Consider the following 21941-nt stretch of genomic DNA (forward strand, 5'->3'; position numbering starts at 1 on the left):
TATCACAACAAAGTCCTTAAAAATACACCTAGAAAGATCGGCTACGACACCACTTAAACACTCCTTGACCTAATGAATCATACATCACAACCTAAACTGACAGAAAGCACATTCCTATAGCTGGAAATATAGAATAAAGCTGAACTAATTATTGTTATAATATCATTTTATAAACTACGAGGTGCAGTATGCTCGGTGCTACTTGTAATGACGTTTCAGCCTCTTTTAGCTCCTTGTTTTGGCTTTACTGCCTCCATACTGGACTCTTTTAAACCCTGTTTCCAGCAGCAGCTCCACAGATAAAGCCCTGTACACTCACCCTGCAGGAAGCAGTCAGCAACAAACTGCTGGACATAACGGAGCATTTAGCCTCATGTTTTTCTCAGGAGATGATCGTGACCGAAGCAGAGCTGAAAGAGAGTCTGCTAGCAGGTCTGTGTGATGAGGTGATAAAACGTCTGGGTTGGTCATGTTGTTCATGTTTATAATGTGCTGCTTCTGCTGCTTCCCAGGGACTGAATACATAATGGATGAAGCTTTAACACTGACCTTGACATATCTGGGGATAGAAATTACCAAGAGCTGTGTACTTGAAAAGAGAGAAATGCATTTTGATCAGTTTGGGCTGGAGTGAACTGTTCATCTCAAATTAAATTAGCTGTATACCCTTTTCAAACATCCACCCCATCCTGTTAATCTGACAGAAATTAACTGCACTGTAGTTGTGTCTCCTACATGCTGAAGATATTTTATTACTCTGTTTTTACAACCTGTAAATTACAAGCTGAATTTCCTTTGTTAGTTATTTTACAGACATTTAAAAGCTGGAATCAACTTGTACTAAAAATAAAAAAGTTACAAAAATTTAAAAAACTGAAATCAACAAGTTCAACATTTCTTCAAGTGCCCACAGATTTTTAATAAGCTGAGAAAAAAATATATTTCTTTAACATTCTAATTTGTTTCTTTACTCGTCTCCTCTCTGCTCTGGTAAACTGGTTCAACCAACTGAACAACGCAGAAATGTTTCTTTTTTACAGAATCTACTTTAATCAAACACAGAAGCAATATTACTTTGAGTTGTGTGAAGATTTCAGCACCTATAGCCATCCAAAAACACCGCACTTTTTTCCACAATTTCATATCTATTAGGCTAAAGAATTTAAATGTCCACAATAATACAACTTTAACATGATGAAAACAAAGACAAGCAGCTTAAAGATTAATGATAATAAACATAATGTAAGTTTTTTTTTCCATAAGATGTAAACAGGAGCTGAAGTTTGTTGCTTCCAGCCGTTCAGGAATATTTCCTCTGAGTTTATTAAATGCATCAGACAGCAGCAGGATCCATATGAGCATCGACAGAGTTGGGTGCATTTACGCACAGGGCAACAAATTCATTAATTAATTACAAATATACATTCTATCAACTATTCACTTATCACCCACCTACCTGCATCTACAGACACTTTAACATGTGCAGCACAAACCACTGGGCCAAATGGACCCTCCCTCACAGCACTGTTTAGCACACATATCTGTCTATTTGCTTACACTGGTAAACACTTGTGTATATTGTTTTTATTGTGCTTTGTAATTTCCCTTATTTTTATATTTTTCTTGTCTTTTCTTTATTTCTACTGCTTACAACCGGGACCTGAATGCTAGTTTCGTGCCGTCTCATGTGAATACGTGTTCTTGTGTGACAAGAAAGAACCTTAAGTTTTTCAGCTGCAGTTCAATATTTTGTCACATTGAAGCCGTCCTCTGGATGATTCCTGGGCTTTCACTTTTGGTTTAAGAGATCAAAATTAGGTGCTATTAGATTCTGTCTCATATTGCATTATTACCCCTCCAAAGAGCGGTGGAGTTATGTGACGATCGCGTACGTTTGTCTGTCTGTTCGCAACATGACTCAAAAACGGACTGACAGATTTGGATGAAATTTTGAGGGACCAAATTATTAGATTCTGGCAGTGATGCAGCTTATAGTCCGGATCCACCGATTTGTTAAAGATTTCTGTATCATTGCCAGATAGCGGCACGGCGTCACTGTAACCATGACAACAAGTGAACACTACATCAGCTGATTGTGATCCTACTACAAATCCACCTCTGAGGACTTATCGGGATTTATCCATCAGAAATGATCCAAGGAACAACTGATTAAATTGTGGGGGTGTTTCTGAGTCCCATCAATTCCCGCCGACCGCTACATATTTAGGTCACGTGATCCGGTATCCGTACATAACATACACATGCAGAACACACGCCTGTGCTAAGCACAGGTCATTGTGTTTATGGGTTCATCTATATTAAATGGACACATTCTTTAGTGCCGTGATTTCTGCCACAAATTTTTTCAAGATTTCATCTGTCGGAAATCATATAACGACTGAGCAGCCTTGGCGGAGGAATGAGCAGCCTTGGAGGAGGACTGAGCAGCTTTGGAGGAGGACTGTGCTCTCTGAGGGGGTTTCTTGTTTTGTATTAAAGATCTTTTGGTGTATTGTCTAATGCAATCAGAAAAGCAATGTAGGTCTGAATGACTAGAATGAATCCAGCAATGTTCCACATCCCAGGTCTAAAAAGGGCTTTAGCTGCAATGACGGTTCAGACGTGTTAAACGTGTAACCGATGAATTAAAAACCTCCATTTCTTTTTAATTAACACCACATTTCAGTCCTTTAGCACCAGCTGTACCAAGTCTGCCGCTGATTGTCACACAAGCACACTAACGTTTGCTGTTAATGTTTCCTAACTACAGGAAGGAGACTGCAGAGCTGGAACTATGTTGTAGTTGGTGCCCAGCATGTCATATATTGTGTGAATATGGATTTTTTTTTTCTCAATTTGACTTTTTCCTCAAAGACATGACAAGCATGAAGGGTACAGCTGGCATTTCAAAGCCAGAGTATTGGAATTGTTGTAGGTGGCTGAGCAGCTCCTTAGGGCAAGAAACAGGCTTTACTGCAGGTTTTACTGACTCGCACTCATCAAACTGTTTTCTACACCCACCTACACATGATGGATTTGTTTCATCTCTCACCTGAAATAAACACAGAAATTATTCCGACCTTCAGGGAATCATCAAAATAATGCATTAGAATGAGAACTGCAATCTATAAAATTGAAAATTTATCAGCAGAGTATTTTGATTTTCTAAACCCTAAGTCAAATACTAGGTTTTTGTTTGGTTTCCAGTCGTGAGAGTGAGAAGAAACGCATTTACTACCTTAAAGCTGAGGTAGAAATATGTCTGGAAAAAGAAAATAACAGCTCACCCCATTGAGCACTAAACTGCTCCCATCAGCCGAGCACCAGTACGTGCACATGCTTCATAGTCCTGCTTTATACTACATCTAGGTTACCGACACCGAACTGTTGGCGTGGAAGCTAAGCAATGTTTCGATGCTCATCCAAGAGGATTTCTCTGTTCTAACATACTGCAGCCACATTTGGGTTGTTTCTTAGTCAGAACTTGCCAATGACTTGAAACCCAAATGAATCAAGGCTCGTTAATGACTCAACATTTGCATGACTCAAGGTGTGAGTTCATTCTTTAGGTCGCATAACTCTTGGATGAGAAGTGAAGCGACTTCGAGAACCAAAAAGAACTCCCTCTGACTTCTATTTAACCACCGAGTTTGGATCTAGTTTTGCATTGCATCAGTGATAAAGTAGGGTATGCAAATTAAGACTCTTCATCAAAATACAAGATTGATTATTATGCTGTATCAAAAATCGGGGTTGGTGAGAGGGATGCAATTTTTTTTCACTACTTAAGAATCGGCAGTGTTAGCAATCAGCAACCGATTAATCGTTAACAAGAATGGCATTCAGCGGACCATATTCCATCCATCCATCATCCATCCATCGTCCATCCATCCATCCATTCATCTATCATCCATCATCCATCCATCTATCATCCATCCATCTATCATCCATCCATCATCCATCCATCTATCATCCATCCATCATCCATCCATCCATCCATCATCCATCCATCCATCTGTCATCCATCCATCCATTCATCTGTCATCCATCCATCCATCCATCCATCCATCCATCCATCCATCCATCCATCTATCATCCATCCATCCATCCATCCATATTCTTCCTCTTATCCGGGGTTGGGTCATGGAGGGAGCAGACAAAGCAGGTCTTTCCAGACTTTCCTCCTCCCAGCAACACTTTCCAGCTCTTCCTGGGGGATCTCGAGGCGTTCCCAGGCCAGATGAGATACATAATCCCTTCAGAGGGTTCTGGGTCTACCCCGGAGTCTCCTCCCAGGAGGACGTGTTCAGAGAACCTCCAAAGGAAGTCTCCCTGGAGGATCTGAATCAGATGTCCAAACCTCCTCAGCTGGTTCCTTTAGAGGTGAAGGATCAGCAGCTCTACTCCGAGCTCCCTCCAGATGCCTGAGCTTCTCCCCCTATCTCTAAGGCTGAGTCCAGCCACCCTACGGAGGAAGCTCATTTCAGCTGCTTTTATCCATGATCTCATTCTTTGGGTCACTACCCAGAGCTCATGACCATAGGTGAGGGTTGGAACGTAGATGGATGGTAAATTGAGAGCTTCTCCTTTAGGCTCTGCTCCTTCTTCACCACGATGGTTTGGTACAACACCTTCATTACTGCTGACGCTGCACCAGTCCTCCTGTCCATCTCTAGCTCCATTTTCCCATCACTCCTGAACAAGATCCTGAGATACTTGAACTCCTTCACTTGGGGAAGCAACTCCCCCCCAACCCAGAGGAAGCAATCCACCGGTTTCCATCAGAGAACCATGGCCTCGGACTTGGAGGTTCTGATCCACATCCCCAATGCTTCACACTCTGCTGCTAACCACTCCAGTGCTGCTGAAGGTCTGATGAAGCCAACAGAACCACATCATCTGCAAAAAGCAGAGATGCGATCCTGAGGCCCCCAAACCAGACACCCTCCTCACCCCGGCTGATCCTTTAGATCCCATCCATGAAGACCACAAACAGGATCGGCGACAAGGGACAGCCCTGGAGGGGTCCAAGACGCACTGGAAAACGAGTCTGACTTTGTGCCTAGTATGTGGACACAGCTCTCACAACCGTATTCCATTTTGGTTTTTTTGTTGTTGTTTTTTTGTCACCGTGAACAAATGACGTTTGTGATAAAAACAGATTAATTATCTCAGTGCTGGTTGAATATGGTCCAGCTTGTTTAAAGAAAGTGAGAGCTGGCCAGATGCCATTGACCGCAACTGAAGGCTTTGCCATGGTGGCCCTTTGCTGTCTGAACCCTAGCAATCCTGTCAGTTGGGGAAGTGCAACCATGTAATGTTTTGCCAGTGAAAAAGTTTATCTGGAGCCCTACAGACACATCATTGCGAGGACTTTTCCATGCTGACACGAGCATTCAGCTCAAAGCGTCACATTATGGCCTCCCAAAGCCTCCTTACTGTAGACTAATGTTAGAACATTGTCAGATCAATTATACTTCTTGACTTTGCAACTTTATGGGTCTCCCAGCCATGCTAACTTCTAAATAAGTTGTCCGGTCATCTTGTCAGACAGTAAGAATTTCTTCGTGGGTATTTCTAGGGATTACAGGGAACTTGCAGCAACCCTGGTGGGTGATCCAGGCTCACAGGCTGAAAACACAGAGTCTATTACAGTCAGTGTCTTTGTAAAGGTCTGTGCCAGTCAGAAATGCAGGTGCTTCAGGCAAAAAGGCAGACCATGTTGTTGATAATTTGAACAGCAGGGAAACGGGGCTTGACACCACCTCTAACTCCAGAAGCAGCCATGTTCAGGCGGTATCCATCATTCTGCAGCCTGTAAGAGAACACGACACACTGCTCAGAACTATCAAAGGAGTGTGCTAATATTCAGCTAATCATGCTGCTTTCACCACTGCTGTCGGGTATTTTCTTGATCGATTAATGTGCAGTTTTGTTAGTGATGCTGTCATTTTTATTTTTTATTATTCCATCACTAAATATCAAAAACAAAACAGAGACATTCATTTTAAAATTATACAAAACACAGGGACACAACAATTTTCACATTTTAGCAGCTAGAACCAAAAAGCATTTTACACCTTTGATTTAGCTTTTGATTAATTGTCCTTTGATCACCTAATTGATGAATCAACAGAGTTAACATAAAATACTTTTCAAGGGCAGGGGACACAATTACTATTTTGCATTTCCAGCAGCAACATGACAACTCTGCTGTACTGCCTCGGGGTTATCACACAAGGTTATTAGAATAAAGTAGTAATTAACTTGAGTCAGAATCAAAGTACAACAACCACATTTAACTGTGTGGAAAATAACAAACCCACACAATGTTCAGTCAAGATGACCCAGGCAACAAGGAACTGGTTGGAAAGTCTTTTATTTTCAATATTTCCATGATGTTCCAGACACGTTCTTGTCTGAATTTTATTTTCTCTTATTGAATCTAATGATGGATCTGCACAGGATATTCTGTTACTGTTTGACTATTTAAAATGATTCCTGGTTAATTTGGTGACATCTGTGATTATTGGTGCAGTACATTTTACAACTACAGATGCCAGAATTTAGTTTAAAATGACTCATTCTGGACTGCTAGGTGTAGCAAGAACGCCTTAATGAGCTACTTTATGAAAAATACATGTAAAGTTTCAGGCAGATTGGAGCACGTATAAGGTAGTTACACAGCATTTCCTGTCCATCCACCAGGTGGCGCTATCACTGTGACTGTATAACAGCATGGGAATGCGATCAGGGCAGGACTCTGATCATACATGTACAGTTTCAGGCAGATTGGAGCATGCAGAGGATAGTTACACAGCAGTTGATGTTTCATGGCGAAGCATAGGGCTGGGCGATAAATCGATTTTATCGATTAATTCGAGTTTGTACTTAATGTCGATTTGTTTTAATGAAAATCAATTTTCTCATCAACATCCGCCACCAACACCTTCCCGCTGGGCTACCGTAGTTCAGAGTGCGCCCCCCTCCCCCCCGCGCTTGATACATAAACAACATGGCGGCGAGCGGTGCAGATCTAAAGGCTCGTGTCCACTAGATGCTATTTTCCCGCACGGCAACGCACCACATCTGAAAATCACACGGATGGTGGGCGGTCACTAGCGGACCACAACATGGTCACATGACAGCGCTGAGCAACAGCAGGCTGCCACGTGGTCACATGACCGAGCTTTCAGCTGGACAGTCCTGCAGACAAGTCGGATAAACACAGCGGCTCGGCCGCAAACTTTCCCTTTTATTTCAAAAACACGTCAGCGAAAAGTATTTCTGAAAGCATTTGAGGCGAGAAATAATCTGTGCAGCAGCTAAATCTGTCCTCGTTTTAGGTCACCAACGCCTAGTTTAGAAGTTTGAGGACAGTTTCACGATGTGTGGAATCTCCGCACGCCGCATTCAATTTGCATAAAGTAGAAGTCAGTCTACTTTATGCAAATGAGCTGCAGCCCTCTCCAGGTAAACACACCTGATCACAGCTGGAAACGCACTGCAACGGACCAGCATGCCACATGCAGCGCATTTCCAGCTGCGATCCGGTGTGTTTACCCGAAGAGGGCTGCAGCTCAATTGCATAAAGTAGACTGGACTCCGGCGTGCAGAGATTAGGTAGGGGGTAAAAAAAAATCGTATAAATCGTGAATCGGGATTTTTTCTGAAAAAATCGGCAATTTTTTTTTTTAGGCCATATCGCCCAGCCCTAGCGAAGCATCAAAATTCTGGAGATATTGGTGAGCCCAGCTGTATCTAGCCGGTGTCGCTCCACAGTAGCCGGTGTCGCTCCACGGTAGCCGGTATCATTCCACGGTATCCAGTATTGCTCCACGGTAGCCGGTATCGCTGTTGTGATCGCAGCATTGTGGATTCCTAGAGGACTGAATTATATGCAAAAATCAAGTCAGAACAGGATGTTCTAAATCAACTGGTAAAACCAAAGAAAGCAGCATAAAATACTAAAATAGACAAACCGAAACTTGGCTTGTGAGATTAGTTTTTTAAATAAATGTAAAATATTAAGACTTTGAAGAGCAGTAATCATAAACATGGATGTCCTGAGAGGTTTTTTAACCCTCGTGTCGTCCCTCGTGTCACATTGAGTTTGAAAATGTAGGAAAAAAATATATTTTCACAGCGAGAATCTGAAAGGAAACAAAAACTTGGATTAATTAACCCTCGTGTCGTCCTGTGGGTCAAATTGACCCATTTTAAAGTTTGAAAATGTGAAAAAATAAAAATTTTCACAGTGAAACTTCTGATGTCCACATTTTCAACATTTTTGGGAAATCTTTGAACATTTTTTGGTGGAAAAAAAGAAATGTTAAAAATGTTTCTTAAGAACATTCACATAAAAATCAACCTAAATCCCGTGAATTTTGCTGGATTTTGGTTGATTTTTATGTGAATGTTCTTAAAGAAAACACTAGAAGTTTTACAGATATATATGGAATCACTTTAGATATTTTTAGGATTTTTTTGGAAGATTTTTACTCATTTTTTGAAAATATTTACAAGAATTTTCTTGCCAAATTTGGGGGATTTTTTAAATAAAAATAAAACTTTTAAGGGAAACTTTTAAGGAATTATTGGAATTTTCTTCCTGAAGATTTTGCAAATTTTCAGAAATTTGGGGCATTTTCTTGCTGAATTTTTGGATTTTTTCAGACAAGAAAACAATATTTTTTGGTGCCCGTAATTGAGGACAACAGGAGGGTTAAGCATATATAAATGGAGGAGGAGCATTTGAATGAAAGAGGAAGACTGTTCTTACTGTACTGAGTTAAAGGGATTGTGTACACAGCGCATTATCTAGCATCTGCTCCTGTTTCTGTCCCACAACTCCAGCAAAGCAAACAGAGAGTGGGTAGCTGAATCCCTGTCTATGTCTGGATTATAAAACACCATTTGTAGTAGCCTGGTTTTCATACATACATAGCTTTACATCTCATACCTGGTTATCATAATCAATATTTCTTCAATAAGAGTGGATGCCATTCCCAGATGCCAACACTGAGTCATATTTGTCAGGTGCTGATGATTTTCTACACTGACATCTTAAACGTGAACAGATTAAAGCTGCTCAGCTCATTGCAGTGCAACAACAGCGACTGCATGAGTGTGAATATTTGGTTTTTGTTGTGGAGATTTCTGGCTATCAGACCCGTTTTTTCCATTCGGTTGGGTTTCATAATCCGTTGTCTGCACTGCAGCCGTGTGTCTTTGTGTCTGTCAGCACTACCCTGACAAACAGGAAAGGTGTGTTATTGCTGCTGACCGTCGAAGGGGCTGAGAGGCAACACTCTGCCAGGCTGTGGGAAAAACATCAACACCAGCAAAAACCTCCAAACCATTCACCTCTGCCGTTCACTGTATGGACGCCAGTTAAAACCACTGGCAGGAGAAGAGAATGACATTAATCAGTTTGCTATAATGCAATGTTCTGCTGGGAAATCTGTAGTTCAACATTCAAGCACCCCTACGCCCCTAAAAACAGCACTCTCCAAAATCAGCAGCCTTCCCACGCACCGCCACACCACAAACAACTGCTCAATACCAGAGAGCTCAAGGTGTTGATGTGGCCTCTAAACCCCCCAGATCCCAGTCTGATTGAGTCTCTACAGGATATGCCTGAAAAAGCCGTCCCGACTGGTCAGAGCTTCACTGGGGGATCTACGACATCCATCAGGTGGTTTTAATGTTGTAGCTGATCAGTTTTGTAGATGTAGCTGGGCTTAACGGAGGCTGATAGTTTCCTTTTATGAAAGAAGTCAAACATGATGTGGTCAGAGTTCCTTTAGTATGACAGATAGGATTCACCTATTTATGAGTGTTGTTGATGAAAATTTTAACTCCCCTCAGTGAAGCATCTGATAGGGATAATTTATCAGAAACTGCACTTAAAATACATCAGTTCAGAAATGCTTCATGCTGGGAATCTTCCATGTGTTGGAATGCACTGATAAAAGCTCATGTTTTACTTAAAGGATGGTTCTTGTTTAGTGTAACTAGCGTACTTCCTATAAATGTGTTTTGTGGCTCTTTGGGTTGTTTAGACTTTATACTCCACACTGAGAGAGTATGGGAAACATTGAATTGCATGAAACGACAAGAAAAGCCAAAATGTTTACATTAATCGTTATGAAGTTTGTTGACTGAAAGCAAACACAGAAATTAAGTGTCTTTTGCTGACAACATTGGGACTCTGCATCTGGGAATACTCAGTAATACTCCTGCTAATACATGCTGGTAATGCTAACTGTGTGGCTCCAAATGTTGGTCCACCAGATTGAACATCTCAACAGCTAATGGAGTTTGGTGACCACTCCGTCTTCTCCTCCAGCACCGCTAGAAGTTTTGGATTTGGGCACCAAATGTTGCCCTCACATTCTTGGTCCTTGGAACTTTTGGTTTTATATCAGATTTCTCAACACCAGTTGAATGGATTGCTGTTCCATTTTGTATATTCACATTAATGCCCCTCTGAGGATAAAGTGCAGCCACTTTGATGATCCCCCAACCTTTCATCTCGTGCCATCATTGTTAAATTCTCTGTTTCCTCAATAGTTTAGCCAATGACACCTTGAGAATTTCCCAAACTTTAGCCTTCTTTCTGTTTAGTGGTGATTAGGAAATATGAGCAGTACGAACAAGCTAGACTAAGATGGTGAACTTACTAAACAGTATTCCTGCTAAACACCAGCATGTCATTGTAAGGCTGGGGTGTCCAACATGCGGCCCACGGGCCAAAAGTGGTCCTCCAGAGGGTCCAATCCGGTCCTCAAAGTGTAAAAATTCCAGAGAAGACATTCACTGCAGATTGTAAATTAGTAAAACTATAAATTTAAAATCATTTCTAGACCATGACAAGTTGTTTTGATCATAAAGTAAAACACTTAGATTGTTCATTGTTCTTTTGTGCTTTTGTGTCTCATTTTTGTAATATTCTGTCTTGTTTTTGTTGTTTTTTGTCTGAGTTTTGTCATTGATGTCATGTTTTTGTCATTTTGTTTTTCTGTGTTTCCTTTTCGTCTCGCCTATGTTTTTTGTCTTATTTTTGTCATTTTGTGTTTTGCTTTATTCATTGTTTTTGTATGTTGTTTTTGTGTCATTTTGTGTTTTTTTTGTCTTGCTTGTGTTGTTAGTCTAGTTTTTTGTAGTTTTGTTTCTCACTTTTGTCATTTTGTGTCTTGTTTCTTTAATATTTTGTCTTGTTTTTTTTTTGTTGTTTGTTTTTTTTATCTGACTTTAGTGGTTTTGATCCTCCAGTAAATCCTCTCTGGTTCAGTTCCAGATGACTAAATGTTGTGTTCCTTTGTCGACACTCTGTGATCTGGAAGTTGTAATGTGGAAATGATGAACTGAGGCTGAATGTTGATGAAACTGAATTTATTTTCCTTAAGAAATTTCATGTTGTTCATGATGTTTAGTAAAAAGATAATTCCTTAAATGTGAACATTTTTATACTAAACCAAAGGAACCATCAGGAGATGTGGTTATTTATAGGTTTTTATGGTGTGGTTTTACTGGTTTTACTGGTCCGGTTCACTGGAGATCAGACTGGACTGAATGTGGAACCTGGACTAAGATGAGTTTGACTCTCCTGTTGTAAGGAATGCTCTAACCTGCATTAGTTTAGCTCTGAACACCTCAGTCCTGCCGGCATGGCTGCGATCACTTAGTCTGGTTAAAATCTGTTGTTCCATGTCTGGACTTAAAGAGGATTTAAGACGTGTTTGTTAAGAGACATATTTTCTTGATTCGATGACGTTTAGTTCTTGACACTTGCTCATCCCTCCTTGGCAGATTTTTCTAACTACACCCAACGAATAAAGTTGGTGGCGTTTGTAAACCCAAAGTCCAATCTTAAACTCTTAATAATCATGTGGAACCTTTGAACACCTGTCTTATTGTAGAATTAAAGTAGTGTTTTTCTGCACCGGAAGGTATTGCCCTGATTTCAAGAAAGGAAGATCCTACATACTTCTCCGTCTCAGCATCGTAGTTTATTGATCATCCTACATTTTCACCTTTCTGGGCCTTGGTCTGGATAAAGGTTTAGAGAGGCCAAAACAACAGGATGATCAATAAATTGTGCTGCTGAGCCAGAGCAGTGTGTGGGATCTTTTCTTCTCGAGGCAAGCATGAAAACAGTAAAAAACAGCAACACATTCCTGACCCTAAACCGCCTTAGTGGAGGTAGAACACTTTTCTTGTCTTTTACTTCCCTGTGTTTGCTGTTTAATGGACACAATTCCATACAATAGGCAGTGTGTTTGGGACATAAAAATGAATATAAAAGCTCAAAACTGTCTAAAATGTATGAAGAGTATAGTTCTTTGTTGACTCGCATTTGTGTTTGGACAGTTTTAAGAACTGTCGGGGCTCACAGCTAATGTTTGACTTCAGTTTGTTGCTCCAGCTTGTGGTTTGGTCGTACCTGCACTCTTTATCATCAGGTGTATCGATCCTCTCCATCTCCACCAGCATCCACCTCCGTCTCCTCTTATTATTTTTTAAACATAATCAGGTGTAAGAAGTTTTATCTTTGGAACACAGGGTTGAATGGATTGTTTCCCTCATTAGATAGGGAGTGGTCTGAGTCACCGGATGTAGAATGCAGATTTAAGCCACCGCTCTTCTCAGTCAGCCGACTAGCAACCCACCGAGATATAAATTTAAAGTTTTGCCACGTGTTTGGATTGTGAGGAAAGACAGCCTATAAAACACTACAAACACTGGAACACTAACATAAACCACAATAATGACGTTTACACCCCCAACACCCAGAACTCCCATGGTGCATTGCAGCACAACAGTTCAGTCATAGACTGGCTCTGATGTCGCTGAATTATTTTCATTATTTCAGCACTAAAATAACCATTTTCTAGCCTAAAAAACTCAAAACAATGTAAAAAATGTAAAAAAAAAAAAAAAAAATTAAAACATATTAAAAGAATATTGAATGTGAATAAAATGCCTCCAGCGCTGGGCTCTGATTGGTTCAGAGACCAGCGCTGGACTCCATTTCACAGACGTCTGGCTGCATTATGCTGCTCTGTGGTGTGTGGAGGGTTTATAAAGCCTTAAATATATAGAAATAAAAAGGAACACGGTCGCTACTTCTCGGATTTTCGTCTATCATGGGTTGTCTGGAACGTAACCCCACCATAGACCAGGGACCGCTGTATGCTTTTTTTCTCTTTTGACCACAGTCTGGAACTCTGAGATTTTTTTTAAAAATTGTCTTTATTCCCTTAAAAATGTGAAAGAGAAATGTGTATTTCCTTATGGTGATAATGCTGGCAGTACGACATAATTTCACCGTTTTTCTTCTTTATATTGTCTTCCTTCCTTCCAGCTCCCCATCCTGGCCTCCTCTGTTGTCAGTCTGTATTTCCTGGAGCTGACAGATATTTTCCAGCCGGTGCATTCTGGGTACACCTGTAACGACCGCAGTCTGTCTCTGCCCTACATCCTGCCCCGGCAGGAAGTCTGCCCACTGCCTCTGCTCTTCAGCCTGGCCTTTGCTGCTCCGACCGTCACTGTAAGTAAGCCTTCACATCTCCAGCCTCCAGCCAGACCTCAGAGTTATCTGGTCTCTGTCAGGGAGTGTAGGAGTGATTAGGAGTGAGCCACACTGACAGAGGCAGCTACTATGGGCATGTTGAGAATGTAAATAAACCCTAAAGGTGACTGAATAGTCCTCCTCTGACTGACCAATAGGAACAGTAAATCTTTGCTCTTTTCGTTCCATCAGAATGAAGAGTAAAGTAGTCAGTGACGTTTCAGTGGGAAACAGATCTTCTCACAGCTGGAGCTACTCTCCTACACGTTGCAGATTTACAAATACGTCCATAATGTGGGAGTCGGAGAGTTAAAGCACTGAGCTGTTTCCATGCTACACTGACATCTAATGGAAAAAGGCACATTGACTGGAATCCTTTTAAACCAACTGCCATCTGTGGAGCGAAACTGCTCTTAGTAATGACTTTGGTTTTTCCATTCAAAGTGTTGTTGTGGGAGGTGGCAGAAACAAAACTAATAAGACGCTTTAAATTCACAGTTCAGAATTTTATCTGACTTCTCAGAAGTCTGAAATAGAATTTTGGCTAATTTAGTAAACTTTATGTCTAGTGCTTTGAAAACACCAAAATACACTATCTATCTATCTATCTATCTATCTATCTATCTATCTATCTATCTATCTATCTATCTATCTATCTATCTATCTATCTATCTATCTATCTATCTATCTATCTATCTATCTATCTATCTGTAATCTATCTATCTATCTATCTATCTATCTATCTATCTATCTATCTATCTATCTATCTATCTATCTATCTGTAGTCTATCTATCTATCTGTAATCTATCTATCTATCTGTCTATCTATCTGTCTGTAGTCTATCTATCTATCTATCTATCTATCTATCTATCTATCTATCTATCTATCTATCTATCTATCTGCAATCTATCTATCTATCTATCTATCTATCTATCTATCTATCTATCTATCTATCTGTAATCTATCTATCTATCTGTCTATCTATCTATCTGTCTATCTATCTGTCTGTAGTCTATCTATCTATCTATCTATCTATCTATCTATCTATCTATCTATCTATCTGTCTATCTATCTATCTGTAATCTATCTATCTATCTATCTATCTATCTATCTATCTATCTATCTGTAATCTATCTATCTATCTATCTATCTATCTATCTATCTATCTGTCTGTCTATCTATCTATCTATCTATCTATCTATCTATCTATCTATCTATCTGTAATCTATCTATCTATCTATCTATCTATTTATCTATCTATCTATCTGTCTGTAGTCTATCTATCTATCTATCTATCTATCTATCTATCTATCTATCTATCTGTCTGTCTGTCTGTCTGTCTGTCTAGCTATCTATCTATCTATCTATAGTCTATCTATCTATTAGGGCTGGACCTGAATATCCAAATATTTGAATATTCGGTCCCAACCGTGGTATCCGGATATTAATTTTGAGATCCGAATATTCGTCACTACATACCACTTTACCCTCAAGTTCTTTTATCTCATTACCCATCAGCCAGTAGACGGTTTGATACGTCTGCAATCAGCTAACATCAGGCCATGTGAATGAATTAATAGTAGGTCCGTCCTGAAGATTGTTTGACAGTTGTCTGCAGTCCTTTTCTCTGTCCATTCTGTCCTAAACTGAAGCCAAGTTAGTCGTTCAAAAGACATGCAAAGTTCTATTTTACTAACAGATGCAGTCTGGTCCCAGTACTGGGATCTCCAAGATAAGAAGACACAGTCTGAAAGCGTCATTGCATCTCAACCCAACCTACAGTATGATGTTCATTCATTCTTATGCATATTTTCTATGTGTGCAAGAAAAAACAAACATTGCAAACTGAAATATTGCAAAGTTTCTATACTAAGCTAAGGTTGCAAAATCAACAGGAGCACACAGACGTCATCATGTTTCTGTGACTTACGACAGCAGCAGATTAAAACAACACATCTTAACACAAACTGTCCTCAATGGAAGACCAGAAAAAACTGACAAACACGTGGTTTTCCACAGCAGCTGAAGGTTTCTAACTACAGTTTGTGTTTTCCCTCTGTAGTGGTTGACTTTCATTCACATTTTCATTTGTCTTTCTCTGGAAATTTAGTTAAAAATCACAGTGCTTTTCTTGGTTCTCATCTGTCCAGATTCTGATAGGAGAGGCCATCCTGTACTGCTATCTGTCCAGGAGATCATCATCCACACAGACTGAGGCCAATATCAACGCTGCCGGCTGTAATTTCAACTCCTACATTCGCAGGGCTGTACGCTTTATAGGTGGGAGGACGTTGCATTCACGGCTGATTATATATCTGGATCTTTTTCACCATCTAACACAGAACAAACAGCAGCAGCTTCAACAGCGACGTCATTTTCAACTTCGTTTAACCTTCGTGTCGTCCTGTGGGTCAAAATTGACCCGCTTTAAAGTTTGAAAATGTGGAAAAAAAAAACATTTTCACAGTGAAACTTCTGATGTCCACATTTTCAACATTTTTGGGAAATTTTTTAACATTTTTTGGTGGAAAAAAAGAAATGTTAAAAAAGAAATCCGAATTTCGCTGGATTTTGGTTGATTTTTATGTGAATGTTCTTAAATAAAATATTAGAAGTTTTACTGATATCTGTGGAATCACTTTAGATATTTTTAGGATTTTTTTGGAAGATTTTTACTCATTTTAGAAAATATTTACAAGAATTTTCTTTCCAAATTTGGGGCATTTTTTTTTTTTTTTAAATAAAACTTTTAAGGGAAACTTTTAAGGAATTATTGGAATTTTCTTCCTGAAGGTTTTGTAAATTTTCAGAAATTTGGGGAATTTTTTTCCTGAATTTTTGGATTTTTTTTCAGACGAGGAAGCAATATTTTTGGTGCCCATAAATGAGGACAACAGGAGGGTTAATGAAATGTTTGCTGTCAGCATTGAGGCAGAACGCAAATGAATAAAACAAACATGGAACATGAGGTACAAAGAGAACAGTTCTTAGTCTCCATGTAGCTCTGGTGTACTTGTGGAACTCCATTCATTGCTGTGTGTTTTGAAGCTCCTTCCATTTTATCCACTCCAGAATTTGCCTCGAGGATGAAGAAAAATCTGAACCTCTGCAGCGGGTTACAGAGAAGGCTGCACTGGTTGTCAAGAAACTGGAAAAATAACTATTGTTATATAAAAGTATTATTGAAAAGAAACCAGCTGAAAACATGCCCGCTGCAGAACGTACACAGAGCGTACACAGAGCGTACACAGAACGTACACAGAACCTACAAAGAACGTACACAGTGCATGGTTCATACGTCTTCCAATCAGGGATGTGTCATTAATGTTTCTCTGTCCCCGATCCAAACTAAGTCATTTATATTCAGTGCCTGCTAAAACTGATGCCATTATTCCAGATAACACACACTTCAGTTACATTAACGTTACTAAAATCAATCCAATTTAAATGCTAAACAGCCGAAAAGCTCTGCAACTACATAGATGGTCACAAACCTTGTAAATCTCTGGTAGGTCACTGTCTGAGATGTACCGTTGAGAGGGTAAGGTACATTAGATGTAGTACCTGAGGAAGCATTGTGGGAATCTAGCTAGTAACAGGCACCATGACAAAGACTTCTATGACGCTTAATGTCCTCTGGCCAGTGCAGGTATGCTTCACACACCTGCAGCAATTTGTACTGAAACTTTCTGACTCCTAAACAACAGATCTGAGTAAAGGATTGAGCTTAAATTGGTGCCAATACTGATCAGATTAGAAATTTGACAGCATAGAATAGAATGTATACTTTATTGATCCTTCATAGTAACAGCAGCATGTTGACATAGAGAGAAGGAGGAGTGAGTTGAGGTGGGACTGATGGAGGTCCAGAGCTGGTAGTGGATGAAGGTAGAAGTTTGAGTTGGAGGAGGAGGGTGGAGGAGATGGTGGACTGAGCATGTGCAGAAGGAGGAATGGAAACAACAATGATCACAGTGAACTCCTGGAGCAGATAGAATGATCTCAGACTGACTGCTAACAGTTCAGTGTCCTGCTACAGATCTGTTCTCTGATGGGAACATGTGCAGGGTTCCACCATCTGACCTCCACCTCTCCTCTCACCCTCGTATAGTCCGGAAGCCTCTGACTCTGGTGTTATTCTCAGTAATACAGTCTTTCAGCCATGCTTCCATGTAAAACATGAGGCTGCTTTCCTGGTAGAGTCTTTGTCTCCTGACGAGTGTCTCCAGCTCCTCCATCTTATCACCCATAGAGAAACATTTCCATGATAACAGATGGAAGAGCCGCTCTATAAGCCTCTCTCCCTTCCTCCTGTGCCTTTTTCCTCCAGCTCATCTCCTTCTAAGTCTCTTCCATAGAAATTCCTCCAGAATATCATGTCTAAACATCTCCTCAGTTTAGGAGAGCTCAGTGAGATCAGAGGCTCCTGTTGGGATAAATAATATCTGGCTGGCTCTGTTGCTCTGCAGGTAGAACTCCACTGAGCAGCAGCAGCAGCAACGGTCTTTTCCATCCATTTCCTGTCTCACTCCTCCAAGATAATCAAAAAAATAGAATCAAAAAACACTTAAATCATCAACGACTGTAAAAAAAAAAACAAAAAAAAAAAAACATTTGGCATCAAGGAAAAACAGACTAAAGTGAAAAACACAGGACGACAAAGCTGCTGTAACAGACTGAAACATGACCAGTGCCCTCTGGTTTTAATAAGCCCCACTTGTAAGAAAATATTCTACAAAACTGACTCCACATTCAACAAGCCAACCCCTCCATGTGTCCTTTGTCCAGTTTTTGCCACGATAATGCTTCATACGCGTACTTTATAAAACTTGACAGTAAAAAAACGATCAAATTTCCCAATTGCTGGAGGGAAGCTTCCAACCGTCCAGACAGAAATACACTGATTAAACACCAATTCCATTATACAGAATTAAAGATACTGAAGTGAGGCATTAAACACAAATGCTGAATTGCAGAATATCATATTCTGTACAACTAAAATGTTGTAAATGCATCTTTTTTATTTACAGGCGTCCACATCTTCGGTCTGTGTGTGACGGCGTTGATCACCGACATCCTTCAGCTGTCCACCGGTCAACACACTCCCTACTGGCTGGATGTGTGCAAACCCAACCTGACCCACATCAACATGTCCACATGCGACGAAGCTTTTATTCTGGAGGACATCTGCGCCGGACAGGACGTAGGGCTCATCACTGCTGGGAGGTGAGGGAATATCAGTGTGTCAGAGGATGTGTGTGGGTGTGTTGAGATTATATGTGTCTGTGGGATCTATTTTAATGTCTAGTTTATGCACACACACACACACACACACACACACACACACACACACACACACACACACACACACACACACACACACACACACACACACACACACACACACACACACACACACACACACACACACACACACACACACACACACACACACACACACACACACACACACACACTCTCGGTATAATCTTGTTGTCACAGTCCCCTCCTGTATCCGCTATCACCTTTGTTCCCCATTTCTAGTATGATAGCTCTCAGTACTTCATCATATTAGCAGCATACAGACTACACTTTCTTTTAAAAAATTCCAATTAGGGTTTTTTAAAGACAACTATGTAGAATTTTATTGTATGAACTGCACGCTTCAAATTTGCACTCCAGTAAACTTTCACTACCTATTCACTATATTCTGCTCAACACTGCATGGTAAATAAGGATTGATTTTGGACTGAGCCATGTCATAGATGAGTTTTCTACTGTAGTTTTCTTGACAAGCTGTTACTATCCAACCTCTAGGGTCAGCTGGATGTGACAAAATAACCAGGTGTTATTTGGTGCAGGTAAAGGAATGTATTGCTCAGTAGCTAATTGAACATAAAAGTGATCACAAAGAAAGAGAGACTGGTGGGTGTTGCCAAATCAAAGAACAAAATAAAACCAAAAGAAGGCTGACAGAGTTCACAGACTATCTGAGGAAACACAAAACAACTAATTCTCTAGCCAGACATAAATACAGTAGCAACACCCAACACAATTAACAGAAACTAATACAGACAAAACTGGTGCCTTGAAACACAGATTTTTAACATACAGTGCTCAAAGTCTGAAACTACCAAATAGCTTCTTCGTGAAGTTGGCGGACTGCTAACAGGAGTCAGTCTCCACTCAGACTCACGGCTCCACACCAAATTAACAACCGCCAACAGAAGCTCAAAATGTCCGTAGCCACCCCTCAGTGAATTACGAATTGACGGACCACACAGGAATACAAACAATCACAAAGAGACAGAAGCGGCACCACGAAGAACTGGTTCCATCAAACCAGCCGCCTCGACTGAAAGCTTGGTTGCAGATAGATGCTGGTGTGTGGTGATTGCTGGGTCTTGGGGCAAGAGGAGTCGTGGTGGTGGACCAATCCGATGTGTCGGTAGGCGGGCAGGACCAGGGCTGGGAGGAGGTCTGGAGATCCAAGCTAATCAGCCCTCATGTGTTCCAGGTGGGATCTGGAGCTCAGAATTCGGCCAGGTGTAATCAATCACCTCCCAACAAGCCGTCCAGACACCGAAGCTGTACCGCATCCATTTCCAAACAGACACAACCACCACAGGCCGTAACACAAGCACTGAAACAGAAAGATTTAAGAAAAATAGCAGGATGCTTTACATCAGGGATCAGCACTTTTTATAGGCCGCCGTCTTCTCAGTGTGGTTCATGTTTTTCTTATCGGATTTAATTTTTCAAAAAGTTTGCTTTACGATTGTATTCAAATGGGACATATTATTTTTCTAAGTGAGGTGGGTAGGTAATCTTTATTATCTCCGAACGATAATTTGTCTCACAGTCAGCAGTAAACAAAAACACCATAGTACATAATCACCACATACACTCCAAACCAGACAAAAGAATCACATAATACTGCTCTAAACATGACCTCAGCTGGTCTCTCCACACCAACTCCACAGTGAAGAAAGCACAACAACACCTTCACTTCCTGAGGAGACTGAAGGGAGCCAGCCTTCTAGCTCCCATTCTGACCACCTTCTAAAGGGCCACTGTGGAAAGCGTCCTGACTGGTGGTTTGGAAACTGCACAGAACTGGATCGCAGATCTCTGCAACGTGTGGTCAGGACAGCAGAGAGGATCATTGGTGCCTCCCTCCCAGCTCTCCAAGACATCTACCAAGAATGCTGCATACGCAGAGCCACCTCCATCATGAAGGACCCCTCCCACCCCTCACATGGACTGTTTGTTGCCCTCCCATCAGGAAAGAGACTAAGCAGCATCAGAACCCACACATCAAGGTTCTGCAGCAGCTTCTTCCCACAGGCAGTCAGACTGTTGAACACCCTGCAGCTACAACACATGCAGACCTGCACCCATCACCTCCGTACCCAAACCTGCATCCACCACCTCCGTACCCAAACCTGCATCCACCACCTCCATACCCAAACCTGCATCCACCACCTCCATACCCAAACCTGCACCCATCACCTCCATACCCAAACCTGCACCCATCACCTCCATACCCAAACCTGCACCCATCACCTCCATACCCAAACCTGCATCACATTAATCTCACCCATTATCACCCCAGTCGTGAGTATGATTGTGTCTGATGTATGCTTGTGCTTTTGTTTTTTGTTTTCTTATCTAGTTTAGTCTTTTTAAATGATCTTATATTTATTTTTTACCTTATATTTATTCTTAACTTTTTATAGTATTACCCTCATTTCTGCACTGTGAATGTATGTGAGAAACGTCATTTCGTTTAACTGTGTACTACGTACATTGCTGAATGACAATAAAAGCTGAAGTTGAAGGACAATGGTAGCAGGAACAGTCTGTTGGTTCTGCACCTAGACAGAGTGTATCTGCGACCAGATTGGAACAACTTGTACTCACTGATCATTAGATGACTGTTGTCAGCCAGGACAGACTGCGCCTTTTTTATAGCTCTGTCTCTGTATAATACAGAAAAGGTCAGCCACAGCGATTTTACTGCACACTTTTACAGTCTCCTCCGAACTGTTCCCATTTTTCAGGGCAGCAGTGACATCAAACCTCCTAAGCTGGCATGAAACATACATGTGCTGTTGAGCCTTTCCACAAACAACATCAGTGTTAGAGTCAAAAGTTAGTTTGTTATCAATTATTGTCCATATATACCTAAACTGTTGGGCAATTTTTCTAGTTTAAAATGTGACACCGTTAGCAGGTTGACTTTTGAGGTGTTTTTATTCCTGTTGATCCACCTGCACTCACCATTCCAGAGAATCTTAGTCTCCAGTAATCTACCTATGACAGCCACCGTAGTTTCAGTACCTTCAGGGCCAAAGAATATGA

General features: G+C 40.8%; 1 protein-coding gene across 2 annotated transcripts in view; it reads left to right on the top strand.

Moving 5' to 3' along the window:
• The window catches only part of LOC111578495 (phospholipid phosphatase-related protein type 4-like), a 67556-nt gene that overhangs the window by 9606 nt on the left and 36009 nt on the right, over positions 1-21941 (top strand). For both annotated transcript variants that reach the window (XR_008602863.1, XM_055014062.1), the window contains exons 2-4: positions 13370-13555; positions 15728-15857; positions 18608-18803. Coding sequence is in view for 1 of the 2 variants with exons in the window: in XM_055014062.1 (XP_054870037.1) it covers positions 13370-13555; positions 15728-15857; positions 18608-18803 (512 nt within the window). In the remaining variant the exon portion in view is untranslated. The remainder of the gene's footprint in view (positions 1-13369; positions 13556-15727; positions 15858-18607; positions 18804-21941) is intronic.

This window comes from Amphiprion ocellaris, chromosome 10, assembly GCF_022539595.1.
Source record: "Amphiprion ocellaris isolate individual 3 ecotype Okinawa chromosome 10, ASM2253959v1, whole genome shotgun sequence".
Lineage (NCBI taxonomy): Eukaryota > Metazoa > Chordata > Actinopteri > Pomacentridae > Amphiprion > Amphiprion ocellaris.